This window comes from Anthonomus grandis, chromosome 7 (genome assembly GCF_022605725.1).
Source record: "Anthonomus grandis grandis chromosome 7, icAntGran1.3, whole genome shotgun sequence".
NCBI classification, from domain to species: Eukaryota; Metazoa; Arthropoda; class Insecta; order Coleoptera; family Curculionidae; genus Anthonomus; species Anthonomus grandis.
The window spans coordinates 31491796-31515313 of NC_065552.1; the positions used below are offsets into that span (position 1 = coordinate 31491796).

General features: G+C 30.4%; 2 protein-coding genes across 10 annotated transcripts in view; one reads left to right on the forward strand and one right to left on the reverse strand.

Annotated features, from left to right (window-relative positions):
• LOC126738115 (uncharacterized) overlaps positions 1–7268 on the forward strand; it is a 72164-nt gene extending 64896 nt beyond the window's left edge. For 5 of the 6 annotated variants that reach the window (XM_050443274.1, XM_050443272.1, XM_050443271.1 and 2 more), the window contains 5 exons: positions 831–1054; positions 1119–1421; positions 4325–4660; positions 4833–5018; positions 5071–7268. In XM_050443274.1, the coding sequence (XP_050299231.1) occupies positions 831–1054; positions 1119–1421; positions 4325–4660; positions 4833–5010 (1041 nt within the window). In that variant the 3' untranslated portion in view covers positions 5011–5018; positions 5071–7268. The remainder of the gene's footprint in view (positions 1–830; positions 1055–1118; positions 1422–4324; positions 4661–4832; positions 5019–5070) is intronic. The other variant, XR_007661222.1, reaches the window with a different exon arrangement.
• Positions 7269–8030: 762 nt separating this feature from the next.
• LOC126738113 (transcription-associated protein 1) overlaps positions 8031–23518 on the reverse strand; it is a 79083-nt gene continuing 63595 nt past the window's right edge. For all 4 annotated transcript variants that reach the window (XM_050443268.1, XM_050443267.1, XM_050443270.1 and 1 more), the window contains exons 46-60: positions 23189–23395; positions 22910–23127; positions 19710–19961; positions 16814–16946; positions 14984–15174; positions 14227–14432; positions 14007–14171; positions 13762–13947; positions 13582–13705; positions 11307–11448; positions 10982–11181; positions 10785–10926; positions 9743–9882; positions 9475–9672; positions 8031–8508 (exon numbers count right to left, since the gene is read on the reverse strand). In XM_050443268.1, coding sequence (XP_050299225.1) covers positions 8431–8508; positions 9475–9672; positions 9743–9882; positions 10785–10926; positions 10982–11181; positions 11307–11448; positions 13582–13705; positions 13762–13947; positions 14007–14171; positions 14227–14432; positions 14984–15174; positions 16814–16946; positions 19710–19961; positions 22910–23127; positions 23189–23395 — 2582 coding nt within the window. In that variant the 3' untranslated portion in view covers positions 8031–8430. The remainder of the gene's footprint in view (positions 8509–9474; positions 9673–9742; positions 9883–10784; positions 10927–10981; positions 11182–11306; positions 11449–13581; positions 13706–13761; positions 13948–14006; positions 14172–14226; positions 14433–14983; positions 15175–16813; positions 16947–19709; positions 19962–22909; positions 23128–23188; positions 23396–23518) is intronic.

Genomic DNA, 23518 nt, shown 5'->3' on the forward strand with positions numbered 1-23518 from the left:
ACGAAAGTTAAGCAAAAGGGTTACAGACTGTACAATTTTCGATACTGCTGCTATACGTAATACTATTTATACAATGTACGAACAAAGTAAGTAGCTATATGAAAAAAAATTAGATGCTAATTTAAAAAATAATTTATCTGGTTAATTTTGTTATTTGGTTATATATTTCATGTAACCAAATTATACAATTCATATTGGAAATGATGATAGGGACTCTAGTAGTTCCGAGACAGAATCAGATCAGCAGTAATATCTACTAACCAAAAAATATAATTTTCGTATTATTATATATTATTTTAATATATTTCATATTTGTTAAAAAGCTTTTCGTTTATTCTTTAAACTAAGGTGGGTGTTAATATTTATTATACTGTAATAATTTTAAACTTAACAATATTTTTTAAATAAAGTGTGTTACCTGATACCAGGGAGTAGATGAAATCAGGTGAATTTAGGCTAATAAAACAGATAATCAGAAATTCAAATCAAACAAAATTATAACTTACAATAATAATTATTAAAACTTATAATTTCCTAGTATCATAACATTTAGATACCTAAATTTATTACAATCCGGCAACCGCACTCTCAAGTAAGCAGCGAGACGGACGATGACGTGCAACGCTTTTTGTTTTGTATGAATGTTCAGCGAATTGTAAAAGAAACGTGACATTTTTGTTTTGAAAAGTAAACCACTAACAATTGTGTTTGCGTAAAGCAAAAAATTTATTCAGAATTATAAATACATGCTCTAAAATAATTTTAATTATTATAAAAATGTCTATATAATTTTTAGATTATATAACATAAAAATCTCATTGTTTCCCTAGCATTCTACATCACCGAGCTTCAAACAGTTCTTCTCGGCCAAATACACGCAATCTCCCAAATCCAATAGCAGATCAAACTCAGAATCAGACGTTATTTCTGCTGTTACACTAAGAAACATATCTGAGGCGTCCGGATACAAAGAGAGACCGCGCAGCAGCTGCGTTGAACCTGGAATGTTAAACTTCAAATTGGGCGAAGACGTTAATAACGTTGCGAAAAAACGGTATTTTAATAATTACACGCCATAGTTTGAGTTTTTGTAATATAATTAATATTTTGTTTATTAGATGGTCAAGTATTGCCACAAACTCCAAACTCTTCCAAGTTTATGATCGATTGGCAAAAGATGACGAAGAGTACGCGGACAGCTTGGAAACCACTCAAGGTTCACCAAAGAAAGAAAGACCCGCGCAGTTAAAAACTAACGAGCCTGAATCGTTGGATTCGAATTATGCCGATGATAAGCCGATAAATGGAAGGAGGTTCAAGAAGTTACAGCAAAAGTGGGAGATGTTAAGTAAGGAGTCAGTGGATAAAGAGTCGCCTCCGCCTAGTCCTACACATGTGGGGAACAAATCAAAGATTCCAAGGTAAAAATTTGAGTTTTACGTTTGCTTTTGCGTATCTGTCTAAATACTGGCAAAATTTTTCAAAAATCCAAATATTTTACTTACATTAAATATAAACAATGTTTTTTTAACCATACGCTATAAGTAAATATGTTTTGAAATTTATATATCTTGGTATTTTTAGGATATATAATACATATTTTTGAAACTGGAGTAAAAATTGTGAGCAAGTTGTTAAAATTTAGCACTTTTAGGTTGAATTTTATTTCTCTATTAAAATCGCTCTTTTTACTTAAAGTTTGTAGTGTTACTTAAATAAATTCTTAGTAAGATAAGTGATGTCAATTATACAGTGTGTCCAAGATAAAGATGCCTATCATGGGGATCTTAAAGGACAAAAGAGATTCGAAGATGGTTAAATTAGAAAAAAGTTGCGCATTTTTAAGTCTCACAATATGCTGTTTAGAAACTTAAAACTTCCGAATAGTTCCGGAGATATGCCTAAAAAACCGAAATTTGCCGATTTCGTTTTAATTTTTTTCTGACGTTATTTGAAGAGATATGGAAAAACAAAAGACTCTTTCTGGGCATTTTTTAAGCTTTACAAAACAGTGTTGAGAGATTTTCCATACAACCTTTCGTTTTGGTTTCTGCGACCATCATCAACTTAATTTTCTTATATGGCGCGTAAAAAAAGTATACCCTATATTGAATAGCATATTTTATTAGGAATACAGTGATGTTAACATAATATAATCCTGCAATATTTAAATTGGAAAAATTAGTTTTTATTAAATTTCGAATGTTTTGGTGTAGTAGACGGTGAACTGATGCCGCTGAGAAAATTTCAAATTAATTTGATTGACACTTTTTGAGCTTTGTTCTTGCGTTTTGTTGCTACGGTTTTTCGTTCTGTTTCAAAATGGAACGTGCTCTTTTATCTGAGGAAAAGTTTGATATGATAAAATGTTAGATCCTATGCTAATAGTGCCCTAGCTAATGCTAATAGGGACTATCGCCTAGTACACCGAATGGTTAGACATCAGCATCGTTTTGGTTTTAATATGCGGGTTGGCAGATTTGCAACAGATTTAATAGGCCCCTTTTTTATTTATTAACAATTTCTTTACCTTATCGCAACATATTGGAACGCGATTTGGAAGAATCCTTGTTCAACTTACCACTTGCAAGTGTTAGAAAAAGTTGGTTCCAGCAGAATGGTATCTATCGAACAGATTTTCGGGAAAATGGATAAGTACACATTCAACAGTTCCGTGGTCCTCTCGTTCGCCGGACATAACTCCTCTCGATTTTTTTTTCTGGGACTATTTCAAAAATTGTCTTTACAGCCGGGTTTTTGAATCTGAGGATCAGCCGAGAAGAATAGTTCTTGAAGCATTTGAGAGCCTCAAAAGCGAGAGATGTCAAAAATTCGACAGTTGGAAGGTGTTATCTGTGTTTGGGGAATAATGGTAATTTGTTTTGAACATTATCTATAATCTAAATTAGTTTGGGTTTCTAGTAATAGTAGGGGAGCCTGGGATGCTAAATTTGCAGTTACTTAAGTTTGCGTTTTTAGTGGGGAGGTGAGTGTGTACACATCTTCAAAAAGAAGTTATTCAAGCGTGTCAGATATTCAGAGGGAATGTTAAGTAAACTCTGAAATGTGTCCTATTTAAATGTCTGACGATTTGAAATTTGAAATACTCGAGCCCGTCAAATTTTTATACAGACAGTTCAATTTGATGTCCTGATCGTTATAACTGCTAACAATTATACGGAGGAACATTGTTAATCTGACAATTAGAAAAAAAGATTTTTTTTAATTATTGGATGGAATAAAACAATATACATTTATATGTATAATTCTATCATTTATTCATATAAAACTAGATAGGAAAACATAAGAATTGAGTATCTTAATCTTCAGCCTCACTGGATTCGTCTAGGAAGTTGGTTTCCACTCGGTCAATTTTTTTATCATCTCGTGTTTTGGTAAGCAAACCTGGTTATGAACTTTACAACTTTTTATTTATTTTATAATATAGTACTAAAAGGAAAACGAACCCGAGTGTAAACTATCTCCTAACATGTCAGGTGTTATGACGATATCTTTGTATGCGTCTGAAAGTTGGTTATCAACGAATCGCTAACAAACCAAAAAACCAAACTAAGTTTCTTCTCCACAAAACACATTTTCTGTTTCATACTTTTCATTTTTCAGTTCTGTTCCATAGTTTACAAAAAAATAAATCCAGAGAAGTTAAATCGGGATTCCGAGGCCAGGCGATTGTACCTTCCTTACCTTTCCCTATGGTAAAAATACCCCTCTCCCTTACTACCTAATGAAATGTTACCTCCATAGGTATAGGAACTTCTTGTCAATTCTTACCTGCTTTTGCCATGCCATTTACGTATACTATTAGTGTAAGTGTCGGTAATAATTTAATGTTTATTGGTTAGCATAAGTTATTGCCGTTTGATTTTTAAATTAAAGCATAATGCACACAATTTTGCCACATTTTTCATCAAAATCAAAGTTTTTCGTTTTTTATTTTGAGTTATTTCTTTGTAAATATGGTTTTAAAAGCTGGTAAATGGGTTTTAATCGCATTTAAAATAAGACAAGTTTTATGCACGTAGAGGACAGAAAAGTGAGAGAAAAATAAGTTTCAGTGAACTCGTCAAAAATCGACAAATAAAATTTTGATATGGTTCCCATTCAGAGTGCGACCTCCATTTATATGATTTTTTGTCGATAAAATAGAACGTATAAGTGGGTAAAATATCGTAAATCGAACACCTTACACACTATATACGGAGTTGTCGAGCATTTTTTTATAATATAGTTCTTGTAACTCTGTTATTGATATGTAACTATCAATTTGAACGTGAAATATTAAAATACTTAATTTTTCTTCTAGGCCCATAACATCTCCTGTCAGGCCCTCTGGCATACCAGTCCTAGTTTCACCAGCGACCAAACTGACAGCCAGTAAAATTCCCTCGAATATCGCCACAAAACAGCTAAAAGGTGCAGTGAAAAACTCACCAGCTAAAAAACCCGGTTCTAGAACGAGTAGGGTTGACCAGGTGGAGGGAACCCACGCCGTTCAGAGGCCGAGTAGTTTACCGTATAACAAACCATCGACGGTGAACGGGATGCAATCCAAAGGGGTGCCGCAGAGGAGGGCGGCGAGTAGTTCGTTGAGTAGACGTCCGATTTCGGTGGTTGGAGCGAGGAAAACGAGTACTCCAAAGTAAGTATTTTTACGAGTGAAAAATGTACGAGTGAGAGTTATTACTACTTTGCATAATTATGATAATTTTGTCTATATAATTTTTTGAGCACGTTCCTTATGCTGCATAGAAAAAAGTTATTGTTCTAAAACCAAATTGAAAGAAGCTAAAACTATTTAAATTTTCTTGTAGAACAGTCCGGACGTTGAATCACCGCCTGCCATCCGAAAGCGGACACCTATCATATAACGAGGGCGAAATACTCAAAGTCGTCCTCGAGGTGGACGATAAATGGCTGTTATGTGCACGTGGCACTCAAAAAGGTCTCGTGCCCAAATCGGCCGTTATACCCGACACCGAAAAGTTCTGATAAAAACTGTAAGGTTTACTATATAAATAATGACCCTTACTACTGTACGTTTATTTATAGGTACTGAAGGTTTGTACTTCTCCGATTTTTCCCCCGAGTTAAGAGCCTCCTAGGTGAGCTCCGATGGTGATGTGGTTTTTCGCTTTCGGTGAATAACCCCTTTCGAATATCCTTTTTTAAGTATATGGAATATATTTTACTAACATAAAATGCTTTTAAACAAAAATATATAATGCTCAAAATGGATACAGTCATATGTGTGTACTGATCCGGCCAGTTTAGGGGGGCAAAAACAAGAGTAAATCTAGTCAAAAAATCAAAGCAGTACATACACTACGTGAACAAGCGAGTTACCTCTGATTAAATGTAAAGAAAACCCAAGCTAGACTGGTGTTGTGATGTATTATAAAATAGCTTTAAGCGAGTATTTATTTAAAGATGGACTTCATTCACTCATTCATTTGCACGTTCTATGTGTCTGTCTGTCGGCTAGAGCTTTAACTATACATCATTATATATATATACTTTCAGTTACCGCGCGCGCTTTCTCGTCATTGTTACTAACATATTTTGATTTTATATATAAGATAATTAGAGTATATTATATAATTATAGGCTAGAAAATGGCTACTGTAATTGGCTTCCTAACTTTTTTTTTCCGTAAACAAATTTTATTGCTTTGGTTGGCTCCAAGGGTTTTGATTTATAAGTTTGGCTGCTTCTGTTTATCAATTTTTGGGTAACCTTTACTATTTTATTTATTCTTATTGTCGATCCATGTTGATTTATTTTTCGCCTATTTTAGATATTGTGTACCTACTCAGTATTTTTTAGCCTTTTTCTATTTCATCCCGACGAACCCTTAACGCATAAAGTTCGTCGCAAAATTATCACATTTAAAAATCAACCAAAGCAAACGTATTAACCTAACGTATATTTCCTCTAATTTGACCTATATTATCATAGTATAGTACAATTGCTGCGTTTGGCTTAAAACCCGAACCTGGCTCCTAAAAAGTATTATTACAAAAAAATTATATAATTTAAAAAATTACAATAAAACGATAATAAATTACACACAATATAACTAATGCTTAAAAAATAGACATAAGTTATGACTTTTACTTTTTTTAATAATATGATTTTCAAGTGTTTAAAAAAAAGTCTATATCTTTCAACACTGTTGCTTAAATTACTAACAAAACTACTTGGGTTTGGTGGTTGGGTCTGCACTTAGTTTAAATACAGAATTTGTATAAAGAAAACATTCCAAATACTCTAAATATTATTTAAAACCTTAAATTATGATATTTACCCCCACATAAAACTTACCTTCCGTCAAAGTGGTCTTAGAGTCTCATTTTTATTGGTTAATCACATCCTAATCCTTGCATGCTAACATGTTTCAGACCTAGTTTAACTTAATCGTCACTGGTAAAACTGAGGTTTAGGGCTGCTTTTCACCCTTCCTTGCATGCTAACATGGTTTTGATATCATAATATGGGGTGATTGATTCTGTATTTTAACTTGACTGGGTTTTACTAGAAATTTTTGGTAATTTCTATGTAAACGGGCACTTTTTAGCACTGGCACAGTAGATATGCTACTCTTATTTGAAGAATGAGGGTAGGATGGGTTGTGTGCTCCAAGTATTAAAATAATACCTAGGATCCACCATTATAGCCCTAGTATCTCTATCTTTATTTCTTCACTAATTTTTTCATAGAAGCACCTACTAACATCCCTTTTTACTAACATTTACCTAACTAAGCTTCGGTGTTGGATTTTTTTCACTTTTTATTAACGCAAACTTTCGTAAATGATTACAGATACTTCTTACTAAACAAAATTGAGGGGAAGCATAATACCTGCAGTATAGTAAGAGTGTTAGATATTATTTGCCTTTTATATGTATATATTGAAATAACCATTTATTTGGGTGTTTTTCCCTTAAAATAACAGGATTTGCATTATATTCAAATATATTATTCGATCGATCGATGATTTACGCGAATAATAACGATCGAGTTGTGATTCCAAACCTAACTTTAAGTTTTTTTTTTATACATGTATACATTATTATTTCTGTATTTGTTAAGATATTTGTTTGTGCCATATTGACTTCGTCAAATTTCTTTTTTTTTTGTTGCTGGATAGCGTTTTATTTACATTTGTATATTTACTTTACTACGTACTATTTTTTAGTTTTAAATCGTAATGATTATTAGCAAATAAAGCGTAATGATTACTAAACAGATTAAGTTTTTTATTGCAACTTAGAGAAGCAAGAAAATTAAGTTATTCCGATATTTAAAAAATCTTTCATTTCTCTTATTAAGTTAAATGGTTACCGTTTAAAAATTGCTCAAAATTGTCGCCATTTGTTCGATTAACACACAATCCTGTTCGGCGAATCCACGACTCTTTAAAGCTTTGAAAATAAAATACTGGTGATTAAATCACAACAATTTTTAATGCGCTCTTGAAGTTCTCGCAGAGTATTTACTACACCATCATGATACACCAACTCTTTCCAATAGCCTCACAGCAAAAAAACACAAGGCGTTAAATCTGGGGAGCTAGAGGGCCAAGAAATGGGTCCGTGAAATTTTTGTCTGAAATGTGATGGAACCCCATCATGTTGGAACCACATATTCTGTTTCACATTTAAAGGAATATCTTCTAATAACTGTAGCAGATTGTGTCGAAGAAAATGTAAAGAAATTTCACCGGTCAGTCGACGTGGAAAAATTCCTTCTCCAATTGAACTAATCCAGAAATTCAGGTAAGTGCCATGCTTTCCATAAGGTCATAATCTTTCTTCATACGTCTGCAAGTATAGGGACTTATTATTATAATTTCAGTAATATTTGCTTCAAAATGTCACTACGACTTACGCACGGTCTTTTTCTAAATTCTTATTTTTTATAGTTTAGTTCTAGTATATAGTTTTTGATGATCATCACATTTACATGCAAATGAATCCATGCGAAAGTATTAAAAGAATTTTTGTAACAAATTTAAACAAAAAAATGTATTCAATTTAAGACACAATTACAAAAGAAAAATTAATTATATAAATCAAACATCGCGACATGATCAGTCAATGTACATAAAATATTTACTTTAAGCGTACATTATATAAATAACTATATTCGTGTAAATATAATTAATTTTTAACAGCAAAATACGAAACCAATAATCAATCAATTACAAATAAAGGCAAAAAGAGCCGACAATACTCGTTTCTTGTTCTTCCTTAAACCTACACTATTTACAATTTTAGAATTGAACGCTATAATAATACAGTAGTAATACCCAATAGAGAATTGAATCACTATTACAACCCTAATATAGTCTATTTGCAGGAAAAAATAAATAATGTCTTATACATGTACAACATTACACCATGTAACATATTACAACCATGGATGCCACGCTGGATCCATGCGACAGAGATTGTCCCAGCTGCTTGCTGCCGTTACCAAAGTTGCCACCTAAAACAAACCCATTTTTTAATCATTTATAGTGCTTGATATCATCATTACGATACGAAAATTTCTTTTTCGCGTTAAATAGAGAGTAACTTCGATATCAAGTTTGTGTTATCACACGGTGTAATTGCTTCTTCAAGAAATTGAAAAACAATCACTTCAAAAATATAGCCGACGGCAACTTAGTGGGACACCCGGTACAAAGAGTTAACCCATTTTGAGGAGAATAATTCCTCATTTCATAGGTATTCAAGAACGCTTGCAAGTACTTCGATACGAGATTCTATATATTATTATATGCATAATTCTTTAAAAACAATATCTAGCAATAGTTTGTGCGTCAAATTAAAAACTTTGTTGCTATTTGATGTTTGTTATTCCGGCACTATTGTACTGATTTTGCGCAAGAAAAAAATGGATAGATGGATTTGGGTAGTTTCACTAATTTACCTTTCACGTAATCGAAAAAGAGATGGTTTCAGTGCAGTTTAGCTACAATTTTTTTACAAAGTCGCATTGAGCGTAAATAAAATATGCTACTAGATGTATCGAAGTTTCAGTTGAGAAAACATAAAATTATCCCTGTATACAAAAAATATGATGAAAATCTTATTCGAGAATTATCGTCCTCTAACAATAATTAATCATTTTTCTAAATGTTTCAGACGAGTACTGCATTCTGCTTTATATCGCTTAATGAACAATCTGATTAATACTAGATAGCATGGCTTTGTGAAAGGTAGATCTACAACAACAAGCCTGGAATTTAATTCGCAATCAATAAACGCTAATTAACAATTTGACGTAATCTATACCGACTTTATCAAATAAAAATTTACTACATTTTAATTATTGTTAAATAGCAGTCAGATTATAATCGTGTCTTTCAATGGATCTATAAAACACTAAAGAGTAAAGGAAACAGTTAAAAGCTAGCTTAATATATAATAAACAAACGAGTCAATTTACCTTACTATCAGTTCCATCAAACTGCGCCAGACTATTCAACCTACTCGATATCGAATTAATCGCTTTATTGACCATATTAATAATCTGTTCTGCTTCAGACATTTTTTCTTGGGTGTTCACATTTACATCTTCAGATTTTTTTGTCACTTTTGACAGCACCATTTCATCGCGAAGAATCGGCTTTAATATACTTAAAACCTTACCAAAAAAAGACATATTTAAATATCCATATTTTATACTGTAACTATTTTTTTTGGAGTATCCTTACCTTAAAATTAGGATAAACGAAACAACGTGCTGTGGCAATAATTGAAGCGGTCAGCGGCCCAGTTATTCCGATACTGGCCAAATATTCGATTATGTTGGGTGTTAGTCTAAACGGTACGGGTCTTGTTTGGTCTAATTCACCTAAAAATTATATTTAGTTACATATAAATGAACTTATATTACATATAAATACAGGTTTACTTTTAATACGAATTCGAGGCACACCGTTACGTATACCGAGTGACACAGGAAATTGTATTTGGAGGTCACGGATTTAAGAAGTCTTTTGTGAAAAATCCAACAAAAAAAAAAAAAGATGTAAATTTAAAAAATATATTATTTGTAACTCTAGATGTTACAAATCTACAATGTGTTTTACTAAAAATAAATAAATAGTTATATTTAAAAACATTTTTACTGTGAAAATTGTTCCCATTTGCTAATGCATGAATAGCAATTACATATCGGATAGCGGTTCTCTTACGCATACAAGGTAACATTTTAACATCATATTTTCGACATGCGTAAAAGGCATTTTACTAATTTAGATTTCATAAACCGTGCTAAGGTGTAACTGTCAGTATTGATTTATTTTATTAAATCTCTATGGCTATTATCATTTTATTATTCAAATATTGTTTTATTTGTTTTGCTTTCAAAAAGTTTAAAACCAACTTGCCTAAATTTGGTAAAATAACTATTATCGCTATAATTTTGATATTTTTAGGTTTGGAATATTGGTGTAAATAAACTTTTTTTAAAGAAAATTATTATCTTTTGATTGATGTTAAAATATACAGGGGATTCCATTTAACAAAAGTAAATTTTTCACATTTTCACAAAAACGCAATTTTGAATTTTTTTCTATTTTCACCATTTTAATCAACAGAAAAAAATGCTGTTTTAGTTTGCTAATTTAACCTATTTAATCGGGGGTATCATAATAAAATATAATAGAGGTCCTAATATTTTAATGGGAGATTCCTGTTCACATGAATTCGATGAGATTATTTTAATTACAATCTAAATTTAAAAAAACTTACCAGTTCCATCATCAACATCAAACTTAAAATACGATATGTTCATCAATCCTGAATCCTGATGCAAATACATCATGTCCGGATTCAGCCTCGTTAAATGAAAAACATATTCAGCAAAGCACGCCAAAGCCAACTGAAGAGTAAACTATGAAAAAAAATAATAAAATTTAAAGAAAACAAGCTAGTGTAGTCGCACTTACGATTTTCCTAAAATGCCAATAATCGGTGGCTGAGGGGAATGTTTCGGTGGCCCAACTTTTCAGAACCGTTCTAGGCACCATTTTGTCTTGGACACTTTTGAAAATATCTCGGTATATTTGGTGGCTCGCTTTTACGCCCTTACTTTGCACCGAAGCTAATCTTTCGTAGTAATATTGAATTGGATCATCGTGTTCTATACCTAAAGGAAAAAAATACAACGATAATTTTATTGGAAAGTTATTTTAAAATGCCTTTTTAATGAATAAATTGAACTATAAAAATTACCCTGAATAATTATTTAAATTTTACCCTATTAAATCATACCTTGTTTTCCTAATTTAGCACATCTTTTCTTGAATACATCAAGATATGAGATCGAAGCAGGATTATCCTCGACTAGTCGAATTTGTTGGGAGACAGCCACGACCCTTGGTACTGTGAAGTGTAAAAACCTTCTGGATGTTTCCTAGAGAGAAATATTTAGTTAGGAAAGATTTTGGAATATACATTATACAGGTCCCCAGGTACACAATTGGAACATTTTTATAGTTTTGGCATTTTCGGATATATTTGCTTCGACATATATTTATACCTTCGACATGTCAAATTCATTACTTTGAGAAGAATATCCGATAGATTCTACGTGAAAATTATTTTATATATTAAAAGCACGTATAACGTCCATGTCCATGCATATATTAGGTATGTATATTATGTCCTGTACCTAATTAAAATGATATTAAGACATTTTTGATTTTATGTAAAACACTACGTTTAGCTTGATAAAAAATCAGCGTTTTGTACTATACATTTTTACTATTAAATTTCAGTTTTATTTCCTATAAAAGGATATTGACTATAGTAGTATTTATATTAATTTTGGCAAATTGTAATACAGGTTGAATTGTAATACAGAAAGAAGCACCAAAATATAATTAAAAAATATTAAATTTTTTTACAAATTAGAATCCGCTATATTTATTTTGGATTAAATATAAAGTAAGTTAGCATTCTGTTAAAATTCTAGAAATTAGCAGAAGAATCTTATTGGGTATATAGGTTCCTATATACCCAATATAGGAACAGAACAATATATAGGCTCAGGTCCCTACTAAGTCGATGTTAAGTTTAAGTTTATAGTTGTGATTTAAGTACGCTAAATAATCAATAAGTGAATAAAAGTTTAGTGTTTAAGTGTGCTTATTTATTGAACCCATGGAAAATCCGTAACAATAATTTAGATAATAAATGCAGAGCCGCTTAAATTAAACAAAAAAATTAAAATTGTTTTTCTTACATCACAAATATGTTTCGCTTCCTGGACAAACGATATTAAATTTACGAAAAATTTTAATCTGAATTACTGAACTGCTAAGGGCTATTATTAAATTTAGCTGTAACTAAATCTGCAGTATTGTACTGAAACTTTATTATATTTCTCTGAGCGTCTCTGTATGTGTCGCAATAACGGAACACTCATTTCCAAAATTGAGTTTTCAGAAATACAAGGTTATCTATTGAAAAACAGTATAGGAAAAGTTATGATTTTTTGACGACCTGCAAACGTAAAATTTAAAATATCTGAAAAACTAGAAAACGTACTTAGGGCCCTATACAAAAAATGTGTTAAGATTTTCACGTTGTAGAATCTAAAATCTAGGGTGTTATAATGGATTTTTATCCAATCTATCTATTGAAAGTAACTTGTTAATTAAGTACCTAAAATAATAACCTAAATAACCTTGACCATCGTATTCAAATTGATGCCATTTATAGTATTTTAGTAAGGGGTTTGATAAGGTAGATTTCTCCATAATACTAATATAAACCATCTAAAATTGGTGTGTGAGGTTCTATATTAAGATGGGTTACCTTATATTTACTAATCGCAAGTTTATGGTTCTTTAAAAATATCTGGAGTACATCAAGGACCATATTGGTTCTCAAGAATCCCAATTACAATTATTTTATCATTAGCTCAAGAGAGTGCAAGAAGTGAGAGACTCGGTATAATCTTTGACAATCAATTTTTATTTGATAGAAAAGGCAATCACTTGGTTCCAAAATGCTTAGAAATGCTCGGATTTATTAATAGATAATCTAGGTACTTCAAAAATCTAAATTACACAAAATTTAGATAATATAGAAGATCTAAAAATTCATTTTAAAATATTCTCAAAAAAGTCTAAGAGGACACTAGCGCATATTATATATTTTCAAAAAAATAGAATCTATTAAATAATATGATTGATTCTTCTGTGTTGCTGTATTCATTGTATCATACTGTTCAACGTTTTACCTAGACAGCTTAAGTACAGTTATCTTTTCCATGTACCATTTTCAGTTGCGGAATGCTAAGGTTTGATAATACTAACAGTACTAAACAAAATAGATTTCTTTTTAGTTTTGTTGGTGCTTTAATATTGTACTTGCTAAAAGAATATCATTTTTATTTTTTTTACAAGTAAAATACAGTAAGTTAGTTTGTTAAATAGTGGTTACTGAAGTGGATTTATCTGGCTATGTCCCAAATAAATAAATAATAAAATCCCTTGATTCAGTTTCCGGATGATCTAATAAATTTGCTTGAAAGACTTACCTTTTGCTTTCCTAAGAACATATTCATCATTCTCAACATTTGCAAAACTCTTTCCTCCCGTCTCGCATCTGCCAAACCAGAACCATTTACCACTAGGTACGGGTAAATTTTGCCATTATGACCCCTTAAATCGAAAATAAAAATTAAAACCCAAAATGTGGATAATAATTTTTTTTTTACCTAATATAGAGCCGTCGGGCAGCAGCATTATGCTTCTGTACCACGTCCACCCTGGGCATAAATCTAGAGATTCTCACAAAATAGTGGTTGTGCTTTGGTAACAAAAATTCGCCCGGTAATTCAACTTCCGCTGTTTTAAGCGTGAAATTTGATAAAAATCTACATTTCTCTTCTATTAAAAATGATCTAGAATAAAATGTTACTTGTAAAAAATTAAACTAGTATTCATAGACTTAAAGCCTTACTGTAGCATCATTTTGGATCGGTTATCAAGGATTTTAATCCACTTTTTAAGCTTAAAAATCAACGTGTGCAGCCGCATTGAATTCGACTGAGAAAAGTCAAAGTCTTTTTTGAATTCTTCCTTCATTTCTTTAAAAACGGGATCTTGGTAAGTCGCTTCAGCCCTCCTACAGGATAGATATGATTAATATGTCAGAAGTAAATCTATTTGGCAAATATTACCTAGCAAGGCTTTCGGATGCCGCCGAATTAAAAGTGGCGGTTTTTACCGAACTGGAAATATTTTCCACACCGATACCAAAAGTCGACATCAATTTTTTCACGAAATTTAATATATGCGGTGTGATTTTGGCTTCGTTTACCGACTCACGATTTTCGAAGGCTATGGCATAGCATTTCGTTAAACCTTGACGTAACTGACGTAAAACCTATAAGAAAATATGATCAAGTAGTAAAGATATTAAAATTTCATAGGTAAATTTCAGTAGTATGCAAATGTTAAAAGTCTGTAAGTTATTGAATTAAATTTTTGGCAATAGAATAAGATTTTTTTTTAAGAATTTTATTAAGAAAGACCTCTCTAAAAATCAACTTGACAAATTTACTAACAGTGTACAGGATGACCATTTCATTAAAGGGCTAAATCTTTTTAAAGAACTTAGGGTATTTAAAAAAAAGTCTTAAGTATACCCTTTAGCTTCAAACATATTATTCTATTACATTTTGGTATATTAAGGATATTTTGCTTGTTGAGGATAGAAATCAATGTCGTTATTTTAAATTGAATGCCCTATACATGGTGTTTCAAATTCGACCCTCAACATGGGGATCTCGGAATCTATAAGAGATACGAAGATGTTTAAAGCTTTAGAAAAAAAAGTTTAAAGAAAAATTTAATGTTAAAAGCCAAAAATTATGAGCTTAGCAATATGCCGTTTAAAAAAATTGCCGACACACACAAAAGGTTGATTCTACTTACCTCTTCGTACCAATTCTCCCTAAACCATTCCATCTGAACGGCGATACCTTCCAAACTAGATAAGACAGTAGTATGAATGCCTCTTAACATGTTCATTATTTTCACACAATGGACCATTCCGGGAGGAGCTTTAAAAGAGGCGGCCTCGACCATGTCGCTGGTTTGCGAGGAAGCACCACCTTCCTGAGCAGCTGCAATACGGTAAAAATATGATTAAATAATGTAAAATAACATAATTCCAAAACCCATATTTACGTATTTGGTACGGGTACTTTAGGACCTAGTTATAGTATCCCTCAGTGCAATATTAGTTCTAGAATTATTTAGAGATATCTTCTTGTTTCTTAGATATTCGTATGTTGTTTGAAAAACTATGAATGTTATTTAGAATTTTATAAATGAATTTTGACTGGTTCAACTATATTGTTAAAAAAGTATTTACATTTATGAAACTCTTTAACAAAAGGTTTTATTTCATTTTTTATATGTTCAATTATATTTATAGGGATTTAAGATTAACATTTATAAAATTTATAGAGATGTATCAACTATATTAGATTAATTGTTTTGCTTAAATAAAGAGTATTTGGTTTTGAATCATTTTAAGATTAATTTGTAACCATTGACTCTAAATTCAATGCGTTATTTATCCATTTGACTAGAGTTTCACAATTATACAATAAAATATAATAAAATTATGTACAGGTACTGTAACAGTACTGAGCATCTAACTCCAGACCAAAAACGTAAAGAGATAATAGCGGTAACCCGTTTGCTGCATTTATATGTCAAGGTCCCGAACATTAAGGGAAAAATATAGCTTCCAACTTATTTAATAAAACAATGATTTACAATCAGATCATTTAAAAAAAAAAACAGTTTTGTATAAATGAAATGATTCGTTTTTTTTTATCAATCATTGTTTGAAAACAAACTATAAAAATGTGTTTACAGTTAGAACATAATGATAACAAAATAAAAACTCAAATATCATAAAACTCTTCATATTTGAGTTTTTGGCTTCGCTTTGTCAATCCTTGATTGTTGAACCTTAAAATTCCTCATTTGAATAAATATTTTAAGAGGTTTTCCAATCGTTAAACCTCTTAAAATATTTATTCAAGCTATTTGCAATTTCTTTAGCATCATTTGCGTACATCAATAATTTCAATTTGATTTGTATTGCTATTTAATGTGGTATTATTTAAGAATGAATTTATTGCATTCCATTGTACTTTTTAGGGTATTATTCCAGTTTTTATAATTATAACATATACGTATAAAATAATGATATTAGTTGAATACATAAAGTATATTATTTGGAAACATATAATATACTTTATGTATATTATATGTTTACAATATATTTACTACAATACTTTATCTACAATATATTTAAATTGTAAAAATATATTTCCTATAATCTCTTAGTAAAATATGTAAGATATTATCTGAAACACCCTGGAGAAGTCGAATTAGTTATTTAAGGGCATAACTGTATATTTGTTAGAGAAGTATCTACAATGTGTGCTGAAATAAGATAATAAGTTAATGTTATACTGAATTTTGGTTAACCCGAACCCAATATAGGGAGCTGAGTATCATTTAACAAAGGAAAGTAGTATAAAAAAGGGAATATGATAAAAATAACCGTACTCCTTCAGGACTCGTAAATGGACTAAAACGCTTGACTAATGTGTAATGAAATGTCGATTTGTTTGATTATAAGAAAAATATATCGATCGAATAAAGTTGTCATGAAAAGTCTAGATTTTAGTATTAATTTAGTTTTTAGCATGTTTAGTGTACTATACTAAATTGTATGCTTACCTTCAGCTTTTTGCGAATCCTGGCCATGGGTTTGCTGCTGAACTGTATTGGTTTTTCTAGCAGTGGCAGTTCTAAATGTCAAATATAACAGTCTTACAGGGAAATATACGGCCTGAGGGAACATCCTACCAGCCTAAAAAAAAAATATTTTAAGCGTTTTTTTTAATAATTAAAAGATTTAAAAAAAAATTATAATTAAAAGATTATAAAGGATCTTGGAACAATTTTTCATAAAATGTTTAGTTTTTATTATCACACTGAGGCAGGAACAAGGCTTTGAGGATGTTAGATATTATAAAGTGCAATACAATAGATTTTACTGCTATTTCTAGGGTTAAAACGGTATTGGTATCATTACGAAGACCACACATAAAAAATTGCCCTACAGTGTGGTCCCCCTATTTTACATCTTGTCAAAATATGCTTGATGGGGTCCCAAGAGAATTCTTGAGGTATATTGGTATGAGTTATACAGGTTGGGGAATCGAGCATTACACATAGAGAAAGTGGCAACGCGTACGTATGCATTTCGTGCGCTCTGCTACTTCGGTTTTCAGTACGACGTTAGTAAGCATCTACTATGTGACTTTGATGAGGTTAATTGTATTATCTACAATCAAATTTCGCAAAATATAACGTGTAAGTTCAGGCATTTGTAAAATATTTTTCTGATACAGGCTTTACATACATCAGTGTATGTAAAGAATCGTAATATGAAAATGTTTATTATGCTGTATAGCGTTATTCTAATAAAAATAAAAATTGATAAAAGTAGAAAAATCTAAACAAGTATTTCCCTTTGGCCAGGTTATTTATACAGAAGGGAAAAGGGAAACTTTTCTATTACTAATTTTGGGAAAAAAAGTTTTTTTTATATAAAAAGTTCTGCATGGTCCCAAACCTAAAATGCAATAATTAAATATCAAATTATTATATAAGTCGTATATGAGGTTTGTCAAAAAATTTGAATTTTGCTTAAGAGTAAAATACCTTTATATCCTGCTACTTACATTTTTATCCCTATTTACAACAATGCAAATGTAAGTGAAATTACGTAAAATCTGGGATACACTGACAAACAAATGAATTGTTTATATAATTTATATAATTTCTGACACTAATGTTGAAAAAATCAGTTGTATTTAGAATTTGAGTAAAAAATTTAGCAAGAAACGCAAACAAAAGGTTGTCAATGATGACATGTTTCAAATTTTTTTAAAACACATTTTCCCCATACAAGGCACAAAACAAAGATGTTTTCAACAGGATGGTGCTCTATGTGGCCTATGCCACAGTAGATTGGATGTAAGGCAATACCTTGAAAATTATTTTAATGAAATAGTTATGGATACATGGATTTTTGGAAATTTTTTGGTCACCTCGCTTTCCGGATTTGATACTACTGCATTTTTTTCTTACCGGGTTATTTAAAGCAAAATGTATATCTTCAAAAGCCATTTACAGCTGTTGTTTATTTGGAAAAAATCATTGAGTAATTCACAGTATTACTCTATAATAGTTATGAGTAGAAGAGTATGGAAAAACATTTTTGAAAGAACAATTACCTCTATTGAAAGAGAAGGCGGATATCTTGAGGCAATAGCGAATTGAGTCAACTAAGTGCAGCGGCTGATTTTTTCTTGTATTTTGTGAATATCTTAGTGTTTATTACAGTTAAATTATTTTTTATTAGTAAAGGAATAATTTAGATATACAAAAAACTATTTTAGTTTTCTTGTATATTTGTTTGTTGTCTGCTGAAAAGGGTCAGTTATTTCCAAACGTCGAAGTTATGGTCTTATACAATTATACAAACTGATTAGGAGCGACAAGAAGCTAATAATGCTCGTTAAAATTATTACAATTAATTATTATAATATTGTTCATTTAAATACATCGCTAAAGTGTTACCAGGCAGGTATCACGTAATTACAAGCGTACAATATAAATTAAGAAAATACTTGTTATTCTAAATTATTTTGTTTTGTGAAAATTTGCTCATTATTTTTTGAACGCAAAAGTTATCATGTTTATAATAAATAAAAGGCATAAATGTCTGGTATTCCAAGATAGTTTGAGAAAAAATGCAAAAAATATGTTTTAAGTACCAGTATTTAATTGCATGTTTGAACATCGTTTTTAGTTCTAACCAACTTCTCTTTATAACAATTTTCGGTATTGTCAAAAATAAAGGTACTTTAACAAACTGCGTAATATACGACTAATAAAATTTGATATTTGATTATTGAATTTTAGGTTCTGGACTATGCAGAAATCTTGTATTTATTTTTTTACGGCTATGGTACGTACGGGGTTGCATTATACGTATCAAGGATTTGAGTAGATAATAGGCGTCAGTAAGTCCTCTTGATAATAAATACTTATACAGTTAGTCAGAGGGTTTAGCTAGTTATTCGGTTAGTGTCCGTAGTAAAAGATATGATGTGAAGGTAAACCTAGATTATAAATTAATTTGTACATTTTTCATACATTCATACATTTTTGGCCTTGGATACAGAATTTATTCAAGGATTTACAAATTTTAACTTCACCCTGTGCTATGCGCATTAAACAAAATATACCAACATCAACACTAGTACCCTACAACTAACAATACCTATTATCACATTTTGGCCATCTTAAGAGATCCACAAGTGGCACAACATATTTACCAATTAAATTCTACAACTGCTTATCTGCCAGAGTTAATGCTCTCAACTTTAATCAGTGCAAACATTGAATCAAAAGATATCTTATGTAAAATTTCTTTTTTCATTTGACGACTATTTCAAATTACACTATAATCTATAATAGCTTTCGTTATTTTACTCTTGAAATTAATAGTTTTTTTTAAATCAATCTTAAAATTGTTTGTAAATATAATTCTTTAGCTTACCTGGCATAACAAATTTAATATGACGTTCCCCTTATACTGGACTAGACAGTTTAATAGTTGCGGGGTCCATGGCAGCCATAAAATCGGAGGTACTCCCACGGCATACTTATCTAACGCTTCTATCAGGCTATTTTTCTCGTCGTCGTAACTCAAAAGCCACAAAACTTTCGCGATGTATTTTCTCGCCTTCGCTTCGTTTTGATGTCTGCAGGCGTGCAGGAAACATGCCATAGCATTAACACCCAAACTTATCTGCAATTAAACATTCAATAATTACTGAAGCAATGGTCATTTCTTAAAAAAGAAAAATAACTCTTTTTCACTTCTGTGAATAATTGAAAACAATCACATGAAAATATTTTGAAAAACCTAACGACAAAATGTCTTAACATAAATAATATTTATGCTACATTATTTCCATTTAAGGAATATATTCCAATCAAACAATGAAATTTGTACTACCCCTAGACAAATAGCAAACACCTCTAATACACACTATGCAGAAGGAGCAAAATATGCTAACAAATTAGTGCCTATGTTTCTTCCCTAATATTTATGAGATCAGTCAAAAATAAATTCGGCATAAATTCGTTGTTTTACTCCCCATACAAAAACCAAATTTCTGAAATAATTTCTACAATGTATAAATAATAAATATTTTCCGAAAAACCTTAATGTGGGGGTTAAAAGTCGTAAGAAATCGAATATAATTAATTATAGACTTTAGCCGCATTACCTCAATTTTAAATAGCTTTATAAGGTATTAAGAAATTGGTTGTCAAGTACATGTGAAATACATACACACATAAGTGTTTGTATAATTACAAACATAGTAAGTATATACTATTTGAAAAAGTACTGATTTAGTTATTATATTTTTCTGAAATATTTAATGAATTGTTAATTGGTGTTTTTGTTTTGCTTATATTTGTAGATTTTAAGATCTATCGTGTCACATCTCACATTGACAGTTGTATATTATAAATTAATTGTTTCACATACTCTCCACTACAAACTTTTTCTGATAACCTTATCTTTATTATCATCTTGGACATACTAAATACAGGCTTAAATATATGATTGTTTTAGTTTGTAATAAATTAATCACTTAAAATATTTTAAAGTAAAAAATAATTAATATTAATAATGAAAGTCTTATTTTGATTATTAGTCAAAATATTATTAATATTATTAAAAATATATACAAGGTTTGAACCCGGGACCTCATGATTCATGTAAATCAGATACCGTGACAACTTTTTATGTTCCCAATGAAATTAAATTAAATTTTATGTCGGCGATAATTTCGGAAAATTATAAATTAAATGTAAGATTTTTAACACACCACATTAAGTACTGCATTAAAGAAGTAAACTTGAAGATTTTTATTTAATCAAAATAAAACTACTTTATATAAAAAAGTAACTTATAAAAGTTCAAAAGAGAATTCCTAAACTTCATAAAATAATCCCTAATTGAGTAATTTACTACCTAACGATTTTTAGATTTTTTTGGTTTTATATTTATATAATTACAATTTTTTTATGCTCCTATTTATACTGATATAAAATATTTTTTTTATTCCTATATTAAATAAATAAAATATAACAAGCAAATAATACTTTTTTCTTTCCCACACTATCTTGAATAATTTGGAAACGTTGACATAACCCATTGAAGTGAATCAAACTAATAACTACAGTATTGCCAGATTGTAAAGCTAATTTCTTAGGTTTCATTCTTTAGATATTGTTTAAGTTCCTTAGATTTTTTTAAACAAGTACTTTATAGCACCTTGTTTCACCATCTCAGATTATTTATATTAGTAATTTTTTAATAAATAAGATAATAAGATTTTTGTTATCACAATCAAATCAAACCTTTGTCACAATTCTCATGAATAAGGTAGGAGGTGGGTTGAGATGGGTTAGGTTGGGTTGGAGACATAAGCTCTTATATTTTTACGTTTTACATATCAAATGCGAAATCGTTACCATATTTAGTTAAAGAGGGAATAATATAAACAGTGCGTGTTATTATTGAGTAATTATTTTAATACTTTTATATTAATAATAAGAACATTAAGCAATAGGAAACTCCAAGTGAAATCCAGATTTTATCATTGACTATACCTAAAACGTTGCCAAATATCCTTTTAAAAATTAAATAAAGTCATTTAGCAAAAAGTTTTTAAAATTTTTGTTTGTTTTAAATTGTTTTGTTTTAAAATGTTCTGTAGACCGTACCACTTCCACATAACAAAAAGTTTTTCGGAAAATTGTTGGGTCTCAAAATTACTCAAGCACCCCTAATAAGATAAAAACGACTGAGAAAACCTAAATATATAAGAAGATCCTTAAAGAATGGATTTTTAAATCAAAACCGGAGAAAAATTCGTTTAATTATACTGTTAGCTTTATCTTGAGTATCATTTAAAGTAGGTAATAATGCCGTTTCAAATGTGCGTTGTTTATTACAATTTTTTAAGTAGAGTGTGCATATGGTAGGCAAATAAGTGAGGTCAACCTGTATTTGATTGACAACCTGTTCATCGGGCAACAATAGCAATGTTTTTAAAATTATTAATGTGGTCACGAGAACATACTGAAAATTATTTTCAAGTTTTGAATTTTAACACTTAAGGTATAATTTATCCCAATTTTTTCCCAAAACTAATATTTTAACTTATACATATTAACTGATGATACATATTAGCTGATGATTGATTATACTTCAGAAATTATAGACAATTTTAGTTTGCGGTTTATTGGTATACTAACCAAAAATATGAGAATTGGAGAAAACTATTAAAAGTATAGTCATTAAAATTGCTGAAAATTTTTAAACCTAAACGACTCATCCGAATTTAGTAAACAAAAGGTTGTTTGGAAGATAATAGCCGTTTTAAATTTTCGCTTGCATTGTTACCTAATAGTTAGTTCCTAATTAGAGCCTAAGAGTCAGTTCTTTATCAGTTTTTCTCATTTTACGCCAAAAATTTTAATCACATGGTATATTTTTGACACCCTACTTGAAAATAATGTCAAGAATTTTCTCAAGACCATATTTGTATTAAAAAAAAATACATGGTTGCCAAATGAACATTTCTTGAGATACCTGCTTATCTCGCTTACTTGCCAATCCTGTACAAAAATGAGAATTTAATTTTATCACTACTATTAAAAACTTCTAATTCTTACCTGTCTGGGATCTTTAATAAATACACTCTCTAAATAATCTCCATATAATGCCCAAGCTTTTACCGAAGTGTCATGCATTTGAATGGCCGCAGAAAATGCTTTATTCGCTTCATCAGACTTGCCGCTCAAATGCAGCATCATACCTTTCAAAGCATAGAATTCCGCCGTCATATCTTTACCGAAATATTGCATTTTCGTGTGGTTAATAACTTCGAGACCTAAAAAGATACATATAAGTTTAAATTTGTAAATCGTTCCTTTTACTAAGCACTTTTTTACCTTCTTGTAATTCGCTCTTATTATTATTTAAAGAGGCCATCTGCAAATAACATTTAACCTGCTGCCTCACTTTCTGGAAACAATCCACCACCGGGACGCTAGAAATACTGTAAATTTTATTCAATGAATCCAGGCAAACGTTTGCCAATTTGTGCTTTCTTGCAATTTTTCCAAAATGGATTATAGACTGAGCGGACGCGTGCATCCCTAAAAATGTAATAAACTTGTTTAGGTACCTATTGAATATTTTAAGGTTGATTCTAAAAAGTCTAAGAGCAAGCTAAATCTTCTTGGTCTAAAATCTTGCAACTTTCTATCATGCCATAACAG